Consider the following 14,270-nt stretch of genomic DNA (forward strand, 5'->3'; position numbering starts at 1 on the left):
TCCATGTCACATGCGACTTCATTTTAAATACCTCGAATCTCAGTCCCATCACATTTTGTCTTGACCCTCAGGACTCACGTCTGATGCAACGAGCAGTAGTTCACAACACTGTCTTTGCTTCTGCTTCAGGAGGCTCCACCTAGGTCCCGGATCTATGGTTTCATCTAAACGCCACCCTGCTGCGACAGAGACCTTGTCTACAACACCCTGCTTTGACTTGCCTCTCTCAGCCATTGTGTCCTGACACCTGGAGGAAAAAGAGCTGCATGGGGTGGATGAGCACGCCGTTGTTTCAGTCAGCAGTAATGTCCATTCAAGTCGTGGTTATTAAACTGCAAATATTTTGTACTGTGTTATACTAAAGAAAACCTTGGAGACACTGAGCTAAAAGTAAAGCCTTAATGAGGAGACAAAAACCAAGCCACAGGATCTGATGCAACTTTCCAGTGTGCTTTATACTGTCTGTACAAAACTTTCTGAAGGCTTCTTTTTTTGTTGTTTTTGTCCAAAGATTGCTTCTTTGGAGTCTTTTGAAACGGCCCTGAAAAGTGAGCCTGTGCAAAAACACTTTCATCACTCCATTTTATGGAGTGATGCCAGGGGGCTGAAGTAAGGGGGTAGGAATAATGTGCCTTTTGATGTTCTAAACAATCCATTAAATAAAATACAGTGAAAACACAAGTGTGTTATTGAATAGACTAGTTATGGAAATCCATAGACATGAAAAGTGTAACGCAAGTGAATGAGTAGGTGAATGAGGGACTTGTTTGTCAAAGGCAGCTTGTAGCTGCATGATAGTTACATAACTATGTCTTACTTTGGCCAAACTGATTTTTGTTCCAGCGTAAATAGAAGGGAAGTCTCCTTTCATCTTTTGTGTTCATTAGGTTTCCTTAGTGTTGCATTTATTACATTTTGCGTGAAACTTCCCCCCAATGTTGAATAATTATTCTGGGATGAACAGCAGTGGTACCTTTTTTTTTTGTACACCTGAGTTAAACACAGCTGTCAGACCAGTGCGGGCACATATGCAACCAGACATATGAAAGTATGACATTAACACTTTGAGCAATTTGCATTTTCAGACGACATGTTCGTATGAGGGTGACGTGTGGCTATAAGAAGACCTGACTTGCAGCAATAACTGATTTATTCAAATATGACTTCCAGAGCACAGGAACTTTTTAATCATACACAGCTGGCGACATCAACAAAGAAAGGTACTCACCTGTAATGTTTACTACAAGGACAAAGAAATCATGCCAGTGACAGGTGAGCCCCGGGAAATGAAAACATTTGAAGGTGCATTTGGTGCGGGTCACTTTGTGCCATCGATTAAATAGAAGATGGATGTTCCCAAACTGTACATGAAGAGAATATTAACAAATGCTACACCTTTTTGGACCCTTAGAAATATTTATTTAATGAGGTAAGAAATCACAAAGTTTGTGCATGAATACCTTAATGTTCACATCTAGGAATGAATATTCACCAATAAATCAAAATGTCACGCACAACGTTTCATTTCTGAAAGCTCACATTTTAGCAGTCACCCAGAACAAATTCAGCTTCAAACACATTAATCTTAACAGCACAAACTGACAAAAAAAGTGTTTTTTAACAGCGTATAAAAACAGATAGTCCATCTCAACGATATCTAAACTGAACAGATGATTTTGTTAGATGTGCAACCAGTCAATGCTTTATATTTCACCCAAAATGTTGCTGGTTCTGGTCTGTCTGAAAGTTGCGATCAGGACAAACTTTCTGCACCAGCCTGTAGTCGGTGCCAGTGAAGGCGATGAAGATGCATATAACCTTGAAGGGTTTGGCGCAGATCCAGGCTGCTTGCGACTGTGTGTTCTCCGAGTAGCAGGTCTGACCCGGGTCGTACATACAGGGCTTCGTCTTCTTGGACCTGTTGGTTCTCTGGTATTCGATCCGACAGTTGAGCTCAGTCACACTCATCATGTCCTGCTGCTTCTGCTGGTTGGGAGAAGCTGAGCTGGTGGACCAAGGCAGGCTATCAGAATGAGACGTCCGGTCTGGAAACAGCACCGAGTTCTTTATTTGCACATTTTGACTTCCGGGATCTCGAACCTCCCACTCCACAGCTTTCGATGGTGGGACGATGCTGACAGAAATGTTGCCCAGACGGGATGAGTTGTGGCGAAAATAGACGCTGAATGTGCCATTGATGTGGTCCACGATTTTTCCTGTCACCAGGAGGCTGAACTTCACTGTTTTCACATTGAAGTAAAAATCCCCCCAGCCCAAGATCTTCTTGGCTTTTGGGGATGCTTTTATATGAGGTTTGGATTTGGAGGGAGGGCTGTGCAGATACTGGTCCTGGGCCCGGGTGAAGTTCTGAGGCCAACCGTAAGGGGGGACTGAGCTATAAGAAGATGTTTTGTGTTTGGTTGAGATGATCTGTAAGTCCTTCGAAATGTGTTTAACCTTCAGTGCAGCTCCCACAACACCCCCCTTTCCATCTTCACCTTCCCCCCATTGCTGGAGGTAGAGATCAGAGGGTTTGGCTGTTTCTTGAACCTGTGCAGAACAAATGAAGGCGGCTTAATATTGTGCAGAATTGTTCTGAGAGGCAAAATGCTGCTTTCTGATATTTTAGGCTGTAACATTTGAACAGAAGACATCTAAAATACACATCTAGGGATTTATTTTGGTTCGGTTTCATTTCTGCTAATTGACCGCTCTTGGGCTCTTCATATGTCATCATGGTAGACAAACACACGGCAGAAAAATGGAGTGAAGTTAATTTCATGAAAAGATCACCAAATCCCATGTATATTTTCCATTATTGTACATTTTCTGCTTGCAAAAACAGTTCCCGCAATGTAAACAGTGTTTTGAGCAATAAGGGCATAACTAACATATTTTACCTACATGTAAAGAATTGTATAAAAGGTCATATTTCAGATGTAACACAAAAAAATAAAATGAAAATTTCACACCGCAGCTGGAAGATGACTGTTGACCACAGTGATGACTTCACTCTAAACTACAGTTTTCACAATCTTTTGATCACATTTTTCAAACTGGAGAATGAGAGTAGCTGGTTCAGTTCTACTTCTGATGTCAAGATTTCTATTTCCAGCACAGATGAATTGAGTTTCATAACTAGTTCTGTATTCTGTCAGTCTAATTATATTGTTTTTTGAAATTTTAATCCCACTTTGAAATGACGAGAGTCAATATTAATTTTCATTCTCCTAGTGTAGCTCTTTTTTTTTCGGCCAAACTCTGTCGCTCTATGTGGTAAATTTTGTGGGCATCTGAACCAATTATATATCTATTGATCCTTTGACATTTATCAGCTATGTCCCTTACTGTGGGATCATTGATGTGAACATTTCAGTAATCATATGCACATCCTTTTGTACGACAACTTTTGTGCTTGGATCCATGACTGCCTCTAAATTAGTTATAAAAATTTGGGTCAGACTAAGTTTCCACCTTAACAGTGACACTGCTGTGATACAAACAAGCCTCAAATACAGCCAATCTCTTTTAACTGCAGCCATGACATCTGTGTGTATAACTTTTCCTTGAGCTAACTGGACAAGACTGACATATTGTTAAGATTTTTAAATTCAAAAATTCAATCCTTTTATTGATTTTTAGAAGATTTTATCCATGTTGAATGACATTTTAGCTCAATTGGTGGCTGATGTTTTTTTTTATCCTCTTTTCCTTTTGGGGTTGCCACAGTGAATCAACCTTCTCCATCTAACCCTATTCTTTGAATCCCTCTCTCTCACACCGACTAACTTCGTATCCTCTCTCACAATGTCCATAAATCCTCTCTTTGGTCTGCCTTCCTGCCTGGCAGCTCCAATTTCAGCATCCATCTACCAATATATTCACTATCCCTCCTTTGTACATGACCGAACCGTCTCAGTCTGGCTTCTTTGACCTTATCTCCAGAACATTAAACATTTGCTGTCCCTCTGATTGACTCATTTATGATCCTATCCATCCTGGTCACTCCCAAAGAGAACCTCAACATCTTCATCTCTGCAACCTCCAGCTCTGTGTCCTGTCTTTTTATCAATGACACTTTCCAAGCCATACAGTATCGCTGGTCTCACCATTGCTTGTACAACTTTCCTTTCATTCTGGCTGATGGTCCTCTATCACATAGCACCCCTGACACTTTTCTCCACCCATTCCTACCCACTTGAACCTGTTACTTATCTTTTCCACACTCTCCATCGCTCTGGACTCTTGACCCCAAGTACTTGAAATCCTCCAAATTCTTGATCTCCACTCCCTGTAGCTTCAACGCTCCACCCGGGTTCCTCTCATTCACACACATATATTCTGCCTTGATGCGACTAACTTTCATTCCTCTCCTTTCCAGAGTATACCTCCACCTCTAGATCTTCCTCAACCTGTTCCCTGCTCTCGCTACAGATCACAATGTCATCTGCAAAAATCTTAGTCCATGGAGATTCCTGACTAACCTCATCTGTCAGCCTGTCCACTACCGCTGCAAGCAGGAGGGGCTGAGAGTTGATCCCTGATGAGGTTCCACCTCCACCTTGAACTTCTCTGTTACCCCTACAGCACCACAGTCTCACAGCTAGCATACATGTCCTGCACCAGTCTAAGATAATTGTCTGCCGCTCCACAGCTCCTCATACAATACCAGAGTTCTTCTCTCAGCACCCTGCGTATGCTTTTTCTAGGTCTACAGAAGCGCAATGCAGCTTCCTCTGACCTTCTCTGTACTTCTCTATTAGCATTCTCAAAGCAAATACTGAATCTGTAGTACTCTGTCAAAGCATGAAGGCATACTGCTGCTCACAAGTGCTGACTTCTGCTCTCAGTCTAGTTTCCACTACTCTTTCCAATAACTTCATTGTATGGCTCATCAACTTTATCTCTCCATAGTTACTGAAATTCTGCACATCTCCCTTATTCTTAAAAATGGGCATCATCACACTTCATTCCTCGGGCATCTTCTCACTCATGTTTTTTTTGTTTTTATTAAACTGAACAATAAAATATAACTTGGTTTCACGCATGGAAGAAGAACTGATTATAGGGTAAGGTCACAGTAGTGTGAAATTCAACTGAAGTTTACAGGATTCTAATTAAAGCCTTATTAGTAGAAAATTCACATTTTGTGTTTTGGGGTTTTTATCTGTCTTTATCTGTATTTTGCTCCACTGCAGCTCAGCACAAACACTGGGAAGAGAAACACAAAAAGGAAATGTGGCTCTACAAAGGCTGTAACTCTGCAGGACAAAACACACTTTTGATGCTTGAAGCCTCAAATTAGATTAAAGTTTGAAAAATAATTTGGCCCCCCATCTTTCAATCACAAGTCTGTTGAGGGATGGGGGGAGGCAGGGAGTCTGTTCATGGACAGGAGGGATGATCACACCGAACAAATGCTGCTTAAAAATGAGCTTGTAGCTTGTTTAAGATTTCACAAAATCTAAACCTTTGGCCCTTTGTCATTAACACATGTTCCTCATAAAAAACAGTGACTACATTTGTGTGATCTTTTCAAATAGGGCCTGGGGTTTCTTGACAGGTGTCTCACATTCAATTTCTATAGAAATGTGAGAAATATTCCTATTTGCTTTCACAGAATCACGCATTGCACACTTAATTGTAAATACATATCGGAGTTGCAACGGACAAATACAGTAAATACAGTGATCGCGAGTTTTAAACATGTGTGACTTTGTATAAGACAGTGAGAAGAAGAAGGCTGATGAAGGACACTTTCACTGGAGTCATGTTACCAGGTAATCGATTAAAACAATTATACTTTGGTGTAGAGCCCTTGAATCACAAATGACTTAAAAGTGACTTTGATCAATAGGTGATTTTCTTCAGGCAAGGACTTTATCAAGGGGTGTGGACACCCACAGAAGACACACATGCACGCAAAAACACATGCGTACACACACAAGTTCTAAAAATGTGGTTATAATCTTGGTTGCTTTTTCACTGCCGTGTCTCTTCATAAGCCAGATGGAACTTATTAATCACGCAATTAGAAGATGATGCTTTGTCAGCCACTTTATAGACAGAAGTTGGTATTTCATTGATCTATTGGTATTTGTTAATGGTGGCTGATGTTGTTGATGTCATATTATGTATTTTTTTATAGATTGATAAAGACACAATATTTTATTTCTGCATCAATACATAAATCTCTGTCCAGGAAAAATCTTACGTTTTTTCCCCACAGGTCTTTGATCATTTATTATTAGTGTAGGCAATGTATTAAGCATTGATTAATGGGGCATTTTTCCATTGTGAATATTTTTATTCCGAATGCATGTACATTTTTAAACAATACCCCTATAGTTAAATCTAAGGAATATAATCTGAGCTCAAAATAAAAGGAACATGGGCAACACACAGGACACACACTGCAGAGAATCAATAAAATAATAGGAGTAAATAATAAAAGGGCAAATATCTGCAGACTGTTAGCAGCATCAGTTTCAGATGGAGCTCCAGTTGTGTCAAACACTCTATATCTCTGCTTCCTCATATCTCTATTTAGCTTTTGTCGCCCTCTTCATCCTCTTAAATAACAGGTCTCCACTCAGAAATTGACTGTGGATTACACTGAGTGACAGCTCTTCCCCTTGGATCGTCCACGTCAAGTGATTAGTACATAAGAGAATGTCATGCTTTATTTACTCACTAAATTGTCTTTGGTTTTCTGCATTTTACACATTTCCCTCATTCTAGATGACGTTCAGCTCATTTTGACAAAAACATCAAGACACCCTACAGACCCACACAAAGCGGGGACAACTTTTTGGGACTTTATGTAACATTGTAATGGAAGCTTAAACATATGTGAGCAGATAATTTACATAATATTTGTCAATAAGAATATTTGATGAGGCTGATTAATGCTTTTGGAGTCAAAATTAGAAGACCTTTCTAACATTGAAACCCTTCAAGAAGCAGTAATTGCAATGACTAAAATGGGTTATATATAATTTTTCAAGTCCAGGCCATTTTAACAGTTGGCTTTTGATAGTTAGGTGAGTAGCGGTTATTAATGAAATGCAATCCTAGTATCATTGGTTATAAAATTTTGAATTTCATTCTTTCTCACTTCATACATTCATGCCTCAAATAAAAATGAAGAGAGAATTGGAAATTCAAATGCAGGCTCAGACTGTGGAAGAATCCTAACATAAACCTGCTGCTTTGTTTATTAAAATGCACAAATCACCAGTAATCTGCTCATTAGAGAAAAAGCTTATGTGACTGCCTTTCTTTGTGCAGAGGCAGCCTTGCCATTTACACTACGGATGATTGATTTCAAAACATCAAAAAAATAACACAATTAAATTACATTCAAAAACTCATCCAATTTGTTGACTTTGACATACATCATAATATTTCAATCACCTATAAGAAAATCACCCATAAGATATACAGCACTAATAAATTGATCCAAATATATCATTTTAATAGTCAGGTATTAAAAACATATTGTGACTAAGATTCAGATGCTTTCCTAGTCATTTGGTTGTAACTCTTTCCTGCTGGTAATAAGATCATTTCTTGCAGACTGAATGTAATTTCTCTTAATTTTCAGGTAATTGTCTTTTTGCCATTGAGGAAAGCTCCGGTGGAGTTTCAGGTAATTCGGTGCCGATTTTGATTAATTGTTTTGAAATATTTTTTTACAATAGCTAACTGGTCAGCAACTGGAACAACTGGGACATTGATGCTTAAAATGTCATTTGAAAACAAAACAAAAAAAACAAGTTACTGACTGATGAGAAAAGGTATTCGTAAGTTATGAGGAAAATGTACTTAGGTAGCATAGATTTGTCAAAATGCCTTTAAAAGAAAACAAGATTTTATAATCAATTTTTCGATTTAAAATGTACATTTATTAACAAGGATATGGCATATAATAATATTTTTCCACTGGACATGATGGGATGCAATCCTTGACAATAAGGGTACAGATTCATGCATTAAACACGATGATATAAAAAACACAGAGGATATATGACAAACTCTGCCACCCTGCTTGTGTGTTGAACTCCAGTTTTGCAAATTAGAAACTCTCCTTGGAGACAGTTCAAACTTTGAGAGCCTTGGGAGACACCAACCCTATGTGCTTGTTTTTTAGGAGTCCATTTCTGTTTTCATCAAAACATGTCACTGAAAGATGGAGTTTTTATGGTTATTCTCTCGCACCTTTCTGGATAAACATCTTCTAGGATATCATTATTTTTTACCGACGGGCGGGACTAACATCACCTCTAACTGCCCTGGTGCTTCATGCCGGTCTCTGCCTTCAACTGTAATCAGTTGAGCTCCATCTTTCCTATTGAGCCTAAAACTCCAGCTATGCGCTGAACTCACCTATCCTAATTAGAGCCTACTGTGTGACAACCATGTCACTGGCTCTGTGTCAAGATGCCACCACTGACTGCTACAGTGAGCAGTGGAGTGGGTGCAAGGAACAACACCTGTGAAAAAACACCTGCAAGAAGAAAAAAAAATTCCCAGAAGCCCAAGAGCGGTGACTGTATTTTAAGGACAAAGATAAAAATCTTACGAGAAGAAACCTCCTCGATTGTGGCAAGATTTGACACACACACACACACACACACACACACACACACATGCGTACAAAGAAAGGGTTGGGGAATCGTCTTTATGTTCAGTTAGAAATACTGCAGAGGGTTGATCATGATGCATAAAAAAAGAAGATTAAAATCACATTTACCTGTGAGGGATTTATGCACCTTAAGAGTGCAGCAGAGAAAAATGCTCTGGTTTAGTTTGGTGTTAAATTCACTGTCGATGACCATCAACTTTGGCCAATATCAAACTTGAAATTTCAACATCACCGGTGCCTTGGATTACTATTAAGGTAATTACATTTATCTTAAATATTACTTGCATTTAATTCCCCTGACAGACATATAAACAAAGAAACAGTTGACTCAAGTCATTGTGCGACGATGCTATAATAAGAGGAAGACGCACAAAATCAGAGGATGGATTTCTAACGAGAATTCACCAAGAATAAAGCAGTTCATTTCACTAAGAAAACCTGCATTTTTGAGGGGGTCAGATCTGCAGCACACACCCGATCAGCGGTGCACACACGCCAACATGCACCTTGCGGTCATCGGGAGTGTAAAAGGGAGGGAGAGAAGCCGCTCATACTCACCGCTGAGGGGAGAAGCCACAGACAGGTGATAGCAAAGTTCAAACACAGCACCCGCATTTTACAGCAGCAACAGCAACCAGCATCCATCAAGAGTTAAGAGCGTCTGCAAGACCAAGGACGGTTGTTCTACTGAGTTAAAGCCTTCAAAAGTAGAGATCGCATGCTGCAGCCAGACCCAGACTCCAGAAGAACCGGAGAGAATCGCTTCTTGCCTCAGTGATCGCTCTCTCTACCCCCCACCCCCTCTCTCCCTCTCGATACACTGCATACACACACACACACACACACACACACACACACACACACACACACACACACACACACACACACACTTCTTGACTCAACTTGACCAATAATTTAAATACATCTTTGCCTCGGGAGATTTGTGCTCACTTGCTGTTGGTCTAATGAAGGGAAAATAATTCGAATTTGTCGCCGGCTAACTGGAAGGGTAGTGTTGTGGTGTTTTTAATAGAAATGAATGAATATTCATCACCGAACGCGCACGCTGAGCTGACACGCTGCTGAACTTGCCTTTCAAATGCGTTACATTTAAACGAATAAACATTGTTGTAGAATAAACATCGCGTTGTTTGTTTGAAACAAACAAACAAACAAACAAACAAACTGAATCATATCACTTGCAGTCATGTCCAGATCGTGATCGTATAGCTCCAAGGGGGGAGGGGGGGGTGACATTTAATGCAGCCCGTAAACAGAAAATATATCAATGTAAATAAATGTACAATAATCGATAAAAAATGTCAGCATTCAAATGTTTGAGGGCATAGTTCTGCGATCTTGTAGGAGGATGCACACGTTACCTGACTTCCGGCTCTGTTTAACCTCCTGACCGCCCTTTATTAATGCTGATTGACCCCTTGGGAAAGAAGCCCTCTGGTGGGCACAGCTTGACTGCCCATACACGCTATTTTCGCTTACTCTGTCCACAGGGAAGCTGACAGGATGACAGGGCACCCTTTTTGGGAAATGCATTATTGGCAAGTCAGGTAAGACCATGCCAGCTTCCCAGCGCATCCGTGGAATTCTGAGCCTGCGAATCCACTGCTAGCAGCCACACAGCTTTGGCGGGATTAGCATTAGCATGACACAACCATGAAATAAGTAACTGCCAAAACGCACTTCCAGTTTAAAACTGTACTTACTTGCTCACTTACCATAGATAAAACTATGAAATTATTTTCAACTCATTTTATAATATAGAAGTGGATTTTGATCATGGTGCCTGCCAAGTATGTTCGGCTCGCTAGCCTTGAACAGCTTGTCCACGTCCTTCAAATTAACTTTATACTGATTTTGCACCTTTGTAATCTTCTACATTAGCAACATTTTACACATTCAGTATGTTTGTATTTTTAAGTTGTTAATATTTGGAATATGTTCAGAATGTGAATGAGCAAAGATCTTTCAACTGATATTTTTTCAACTCTCGCTTGCTGCTTTGTTTAAAGAAGCAACTTGTTTAACCAAATTGTTTACCAAGTTATTTACCAAGCAACTTGTTTTTCCCAAGGGGAAAAAGTAGAATAGAAAGTGACACAATAACTTGGTACGATATTGCTTCTGCTGGATGTTGACAGCTAAGTATCGATAATAGTTGATTGTCGCCAAGGTTTTTTTGAAATGTAACATCTATAGTGACCCGCCATCTTCCAACTATACTTTGCATTGAAATTTTGAAGGATTTGTAATGTAAAATATGTTTTTAAATTGATTATATGATTATAGATCTGTTCTTTAGTATTTATATCTTATATCTAGTCATATACATAGGCTGCTTTGATTCAAAGTAGTTGATGAGATATTATCATCATCATCATTATTATTATTTTATTGAATATACAGAAAGTATAAATCGCTCATGTTTAGCTCAAGTTGGGAAGAGAGAACCAGTTCTAGTAAACTTTGTGATACTTTGGCCAATGTGGATATCTTAATTGGTTTCTTGCATTGGCCCAGTAACTAGTCAGAATATTGATATAGAACCAGTGTCAGTACTTTGATTTCTGATGCACTAGTCACTTTTCATGTACCTTACACATTACATTATTATATTAAATATATAATGTTATGGATTAAAAAAAGACAGAGCAAAAAATGCTGATATGTACCCACAGCTTATAGAGACAATAACCTCCTATCTTTACACATATATATTTCAAATGAACATAATCCATAATGCAGGCAGACAAGAACTGCAGTCGCAGGTAATGGCGATGAGGAAAGATTTGACTGGGGATTTTTTTTCATTCCATATATGTTAGGACTATTATGTATTAAATGGTAATTTCATAAATGGCTTTTTCATAACTTGAAGTAGCCCAGATGTTATTTGATCCACCGAATGGATTTATGATGTTTTTAGTCTCCCAAGTTCTTCTTCTTCACCTTTCGGCTTTTACCCTCAGGGGTCGCCACAGCGAATCAACTTTCGGTGACAGGCAATTCTTTCCATAATGCTATGCACCAAGCTTAAATTGTTAAGGGTTCATTCTGTCAAAACATTGTTTTGTTTTCACCCCATTATGTGATAGGTACTGGATGTTTTTTTTATTTTATTTTAGATATAACTTGTGTTGGAACCCCTATGCGTTGGATGAACCACAAGTGAGAGCAGCAATCTGGCTTCTCTGTTATGTCCCTTCGTTTTTTTTCTACAGACCACATAATTCTTTTGCCTTTCACTATAGGCTTCTGTGGAGAGAAGTAACGAGCTAACCGCAGTATCTATCTTGCCCTTAACAAGTATGGTTCCATTCTCATATCAATGAAATGACTTCTAGATCATGTAACTCAATAAGCCTCCCATCCAAGTGGTTCGCAAAAACATTCATTTCTCGAGGTGTCATGTACCCACAAACCCACCTGCTGGCCAAAGAGTGCTACATGAGTATTTCGCGCTCATGAGAATTACACCCATCCTCTGTATTGCATTTATGGTTCATGTATTGATCCTAATAAATACAATTTCAATTTGAAAGTGTATTTGTGTTGGCAAATACTCTAATACTTTTTTCAATATGATATTTTTGTCAATGTCCGATAAGTTTTAAAGTAATACAGCGTTTAGGCAAGGAAGGAAATTACATCAGGGATTGTGCTTATAAACATTGAAGTGGGGGGGGGGTATGGGATTGTAGGTGGTTTTATTGATTTTTATCTTAGAATAATATTTGTTCAACTGTGTTGGGATTCAGGCGGTTTCCCTTTTTCGAGATAATTGCAAAGGTGCTGTTCCATCTGGTTTCCAACTCCTGGATAAGCTTTGGTTTGGGTTTCCCCGTCCTTTCCTGAACAAGTCCAAGGCTATCCTTTAAACATAAAACAAAATAATTATTGTGAAACATGTAACCATACAAAATAAGTAATGCATTAATAGTTGAAAAGTAAAAAAAGCTAACAACTTTTGCAGCTGTGCTGCTCTGGAAATACCCCACCAGCCTCCTTGCCTTTGTACAGATAGAGGACAGCACAGGGGTCATGTCAAGATCCTGCTTGACAAGCAAATTCAAGGTGTGCGCAATGCAGATGGCATGGCACACACTCAGTGCCTACCACAGGCAACCATGTTTGCTGCACCATCAGAGATGAAACAAGTCACCTTTGATTTAATGCCGCATTCGTCCATGTGGGATGTTTTCACACGTGCCAAATTTACAGCTGTGTGTGCCTCTGGGTATTGCACTACTTCTAGCACAGTTGGCCTGAGACAGATATCTTCATCAATAAAATTGCAAGTTTAAGCCAGATATGCATCTATGTTTATGGACGTCCAAACCAAACACACCTTCCTTGCTGGGATTACATAGGTTGGATCAAGTTTGGCAACAAATGCTCTAATTTCCTGATCCTCCACAATGCTGAAAGGCTGGGTGTCATCATGGACAACAAGGGCTCGTCCTGCTCCTTCTGCCAGTTAACTGGCAGAAAAAAACAGATACTATGTGACTACTGTATCAATTATCAGTTCTGTCAATGTCATTATCATTGTGGTTGATAGACAAAGACGGTTTGTAATATTACTGTAGTAGGATGTATATTTTTAATGGGACTCGCCGTGGCTGGGTGCACCTCTATTGGCCTCAGAATTTCCGTGCAAAGCATGAAAATGCCTCAGCATAGAAGAGGTGTTGTTATATCCCAGCTCCGTGGCACACAACAAACACTTCACCTTGGAATACAATAACATATGTTAAAAATATGTTGAACAATGATGGGCTACTATATTGAATTACAAAAATTAACGTTTAGGCAAATGTAAATGAAAAAAATCTACATTCCTTTGAATAAAGTTGTATATTAAATAGGCTGCCATAATATACAAACAGTATCCGTAAAACATATCTAACTGGAAGAAATTAGATCAAAGTGTTCCCCTACAGGAGAATATCTCCGTTTTTTCCCAGGCTCCATGAAAACAAGAAACTTGCAGACAATCTCACCGGAAAACTCAAGCAGAGGCTTTTAAATACATTCGTGAATCGCGGTCAAATTCGATCAACTTCCTTCGTCATCAATGACGCCTCTGCTCTCAAACGTTACAAGCGTTGATACGCGCTCCTTAACTACTTCCTGGATTACTCGACACACGCTCCGAAGCGTCGGAGCGCTCCGTCTCATCACTACGCGTAAATACACCGTCGCGATTATATTTAACGGTGTCACTGTCAAGTACAACGATGTCAGGATGTAGCGTACAAATGACACTGCATCGTGAAACTGAGTTTTGAATGTGAGTTAAATTAAATGTTACTGAACAAAAGGGGGTTCAACCAAGGCGGCGAATTGCAGCATTGAACGGTTGTGCCCGCTCGGGGCGCTGGAATTAACTCTAGGCGGTTGAGGGGAGAAATCACAGTTCTGGTTTATTTGTATTCCGGGTAGAAAATGCGCAAGTTCTTTTGATGTAACTTGCGATCGGTCCGGAATTTAAAAAAAAAAGCTATTTACGCTCATTAAAAGAGTGCGTCGTTATCCCCTTGTAGTTTTCGCTACCTTGTTTAGGACACACACACACACACACACAAAGTATGACAGCGGTCGT

General features: G+C 39.5%; 1 protein-coding gene across 1 annotated transcript; it reads right to left on the reverse strand.

Annotated features, from left to right (window-relative positions):
- Window positions 1–909: 909 nt before the first annotated feature.
- Window positions 910–9,344, reverse strand: LOC147227282 (neurexophilin-2-like). The gene is made up of 2 exons (XM_086159538.1): window positions 9,206–9,344; window positions 910–2,550 (listed from the first exon to the last, which is right to left on the reverse strand). The coding sequence occupies exons 1-2, from the start codon at window positions 9,290–9,292 to the stop codon at window positions 1,711–1,713; spliced, it is 927 nt and encodes a 308-aa protein (XP_086015664.1). The 5' UTR covers window positions 9,293–9,344; the 3' UTR covers window positions 910–1,710.
- Between the last annotated feature and the right edge of the window lie 4,926 nt (window positions 9,345–14,270).

The sequence above is a fragment of the Fistularia commersonii genome, chromosome 14, assembly GCF_037954325.1.
Source record: "Fistularia commersonii isolate RoL2024-O1a breed Wild chromosome 14, RoL_Fcom_v1.0, whole genome shotgun sequence".
Lineage (NCBI taxonomy): Eukaryota > Metazoa > Chordata > Actinopteri > Syngnathiformes > Fistulariidae > Fistularia > Fistularia commersonii.

Bases quoted from the DNA above. Each gene is read 5' to 3' on its own strand.
- LOC147227282 (XM_086159538.1), bottom strand. From the start codon at position 9,292: ATGGATGCTGGTTGCTGTTGCTGCTGTAAAATGCGGGTGCTGTGTTTG. The intron at 2,551-9,205 runs GTGAGTATGAGC...TGTTCTGCACAG, and splicing joins TGTGGCTTCTCCCCTCAGCG to GTTCAAGAAACAGCCAAACC.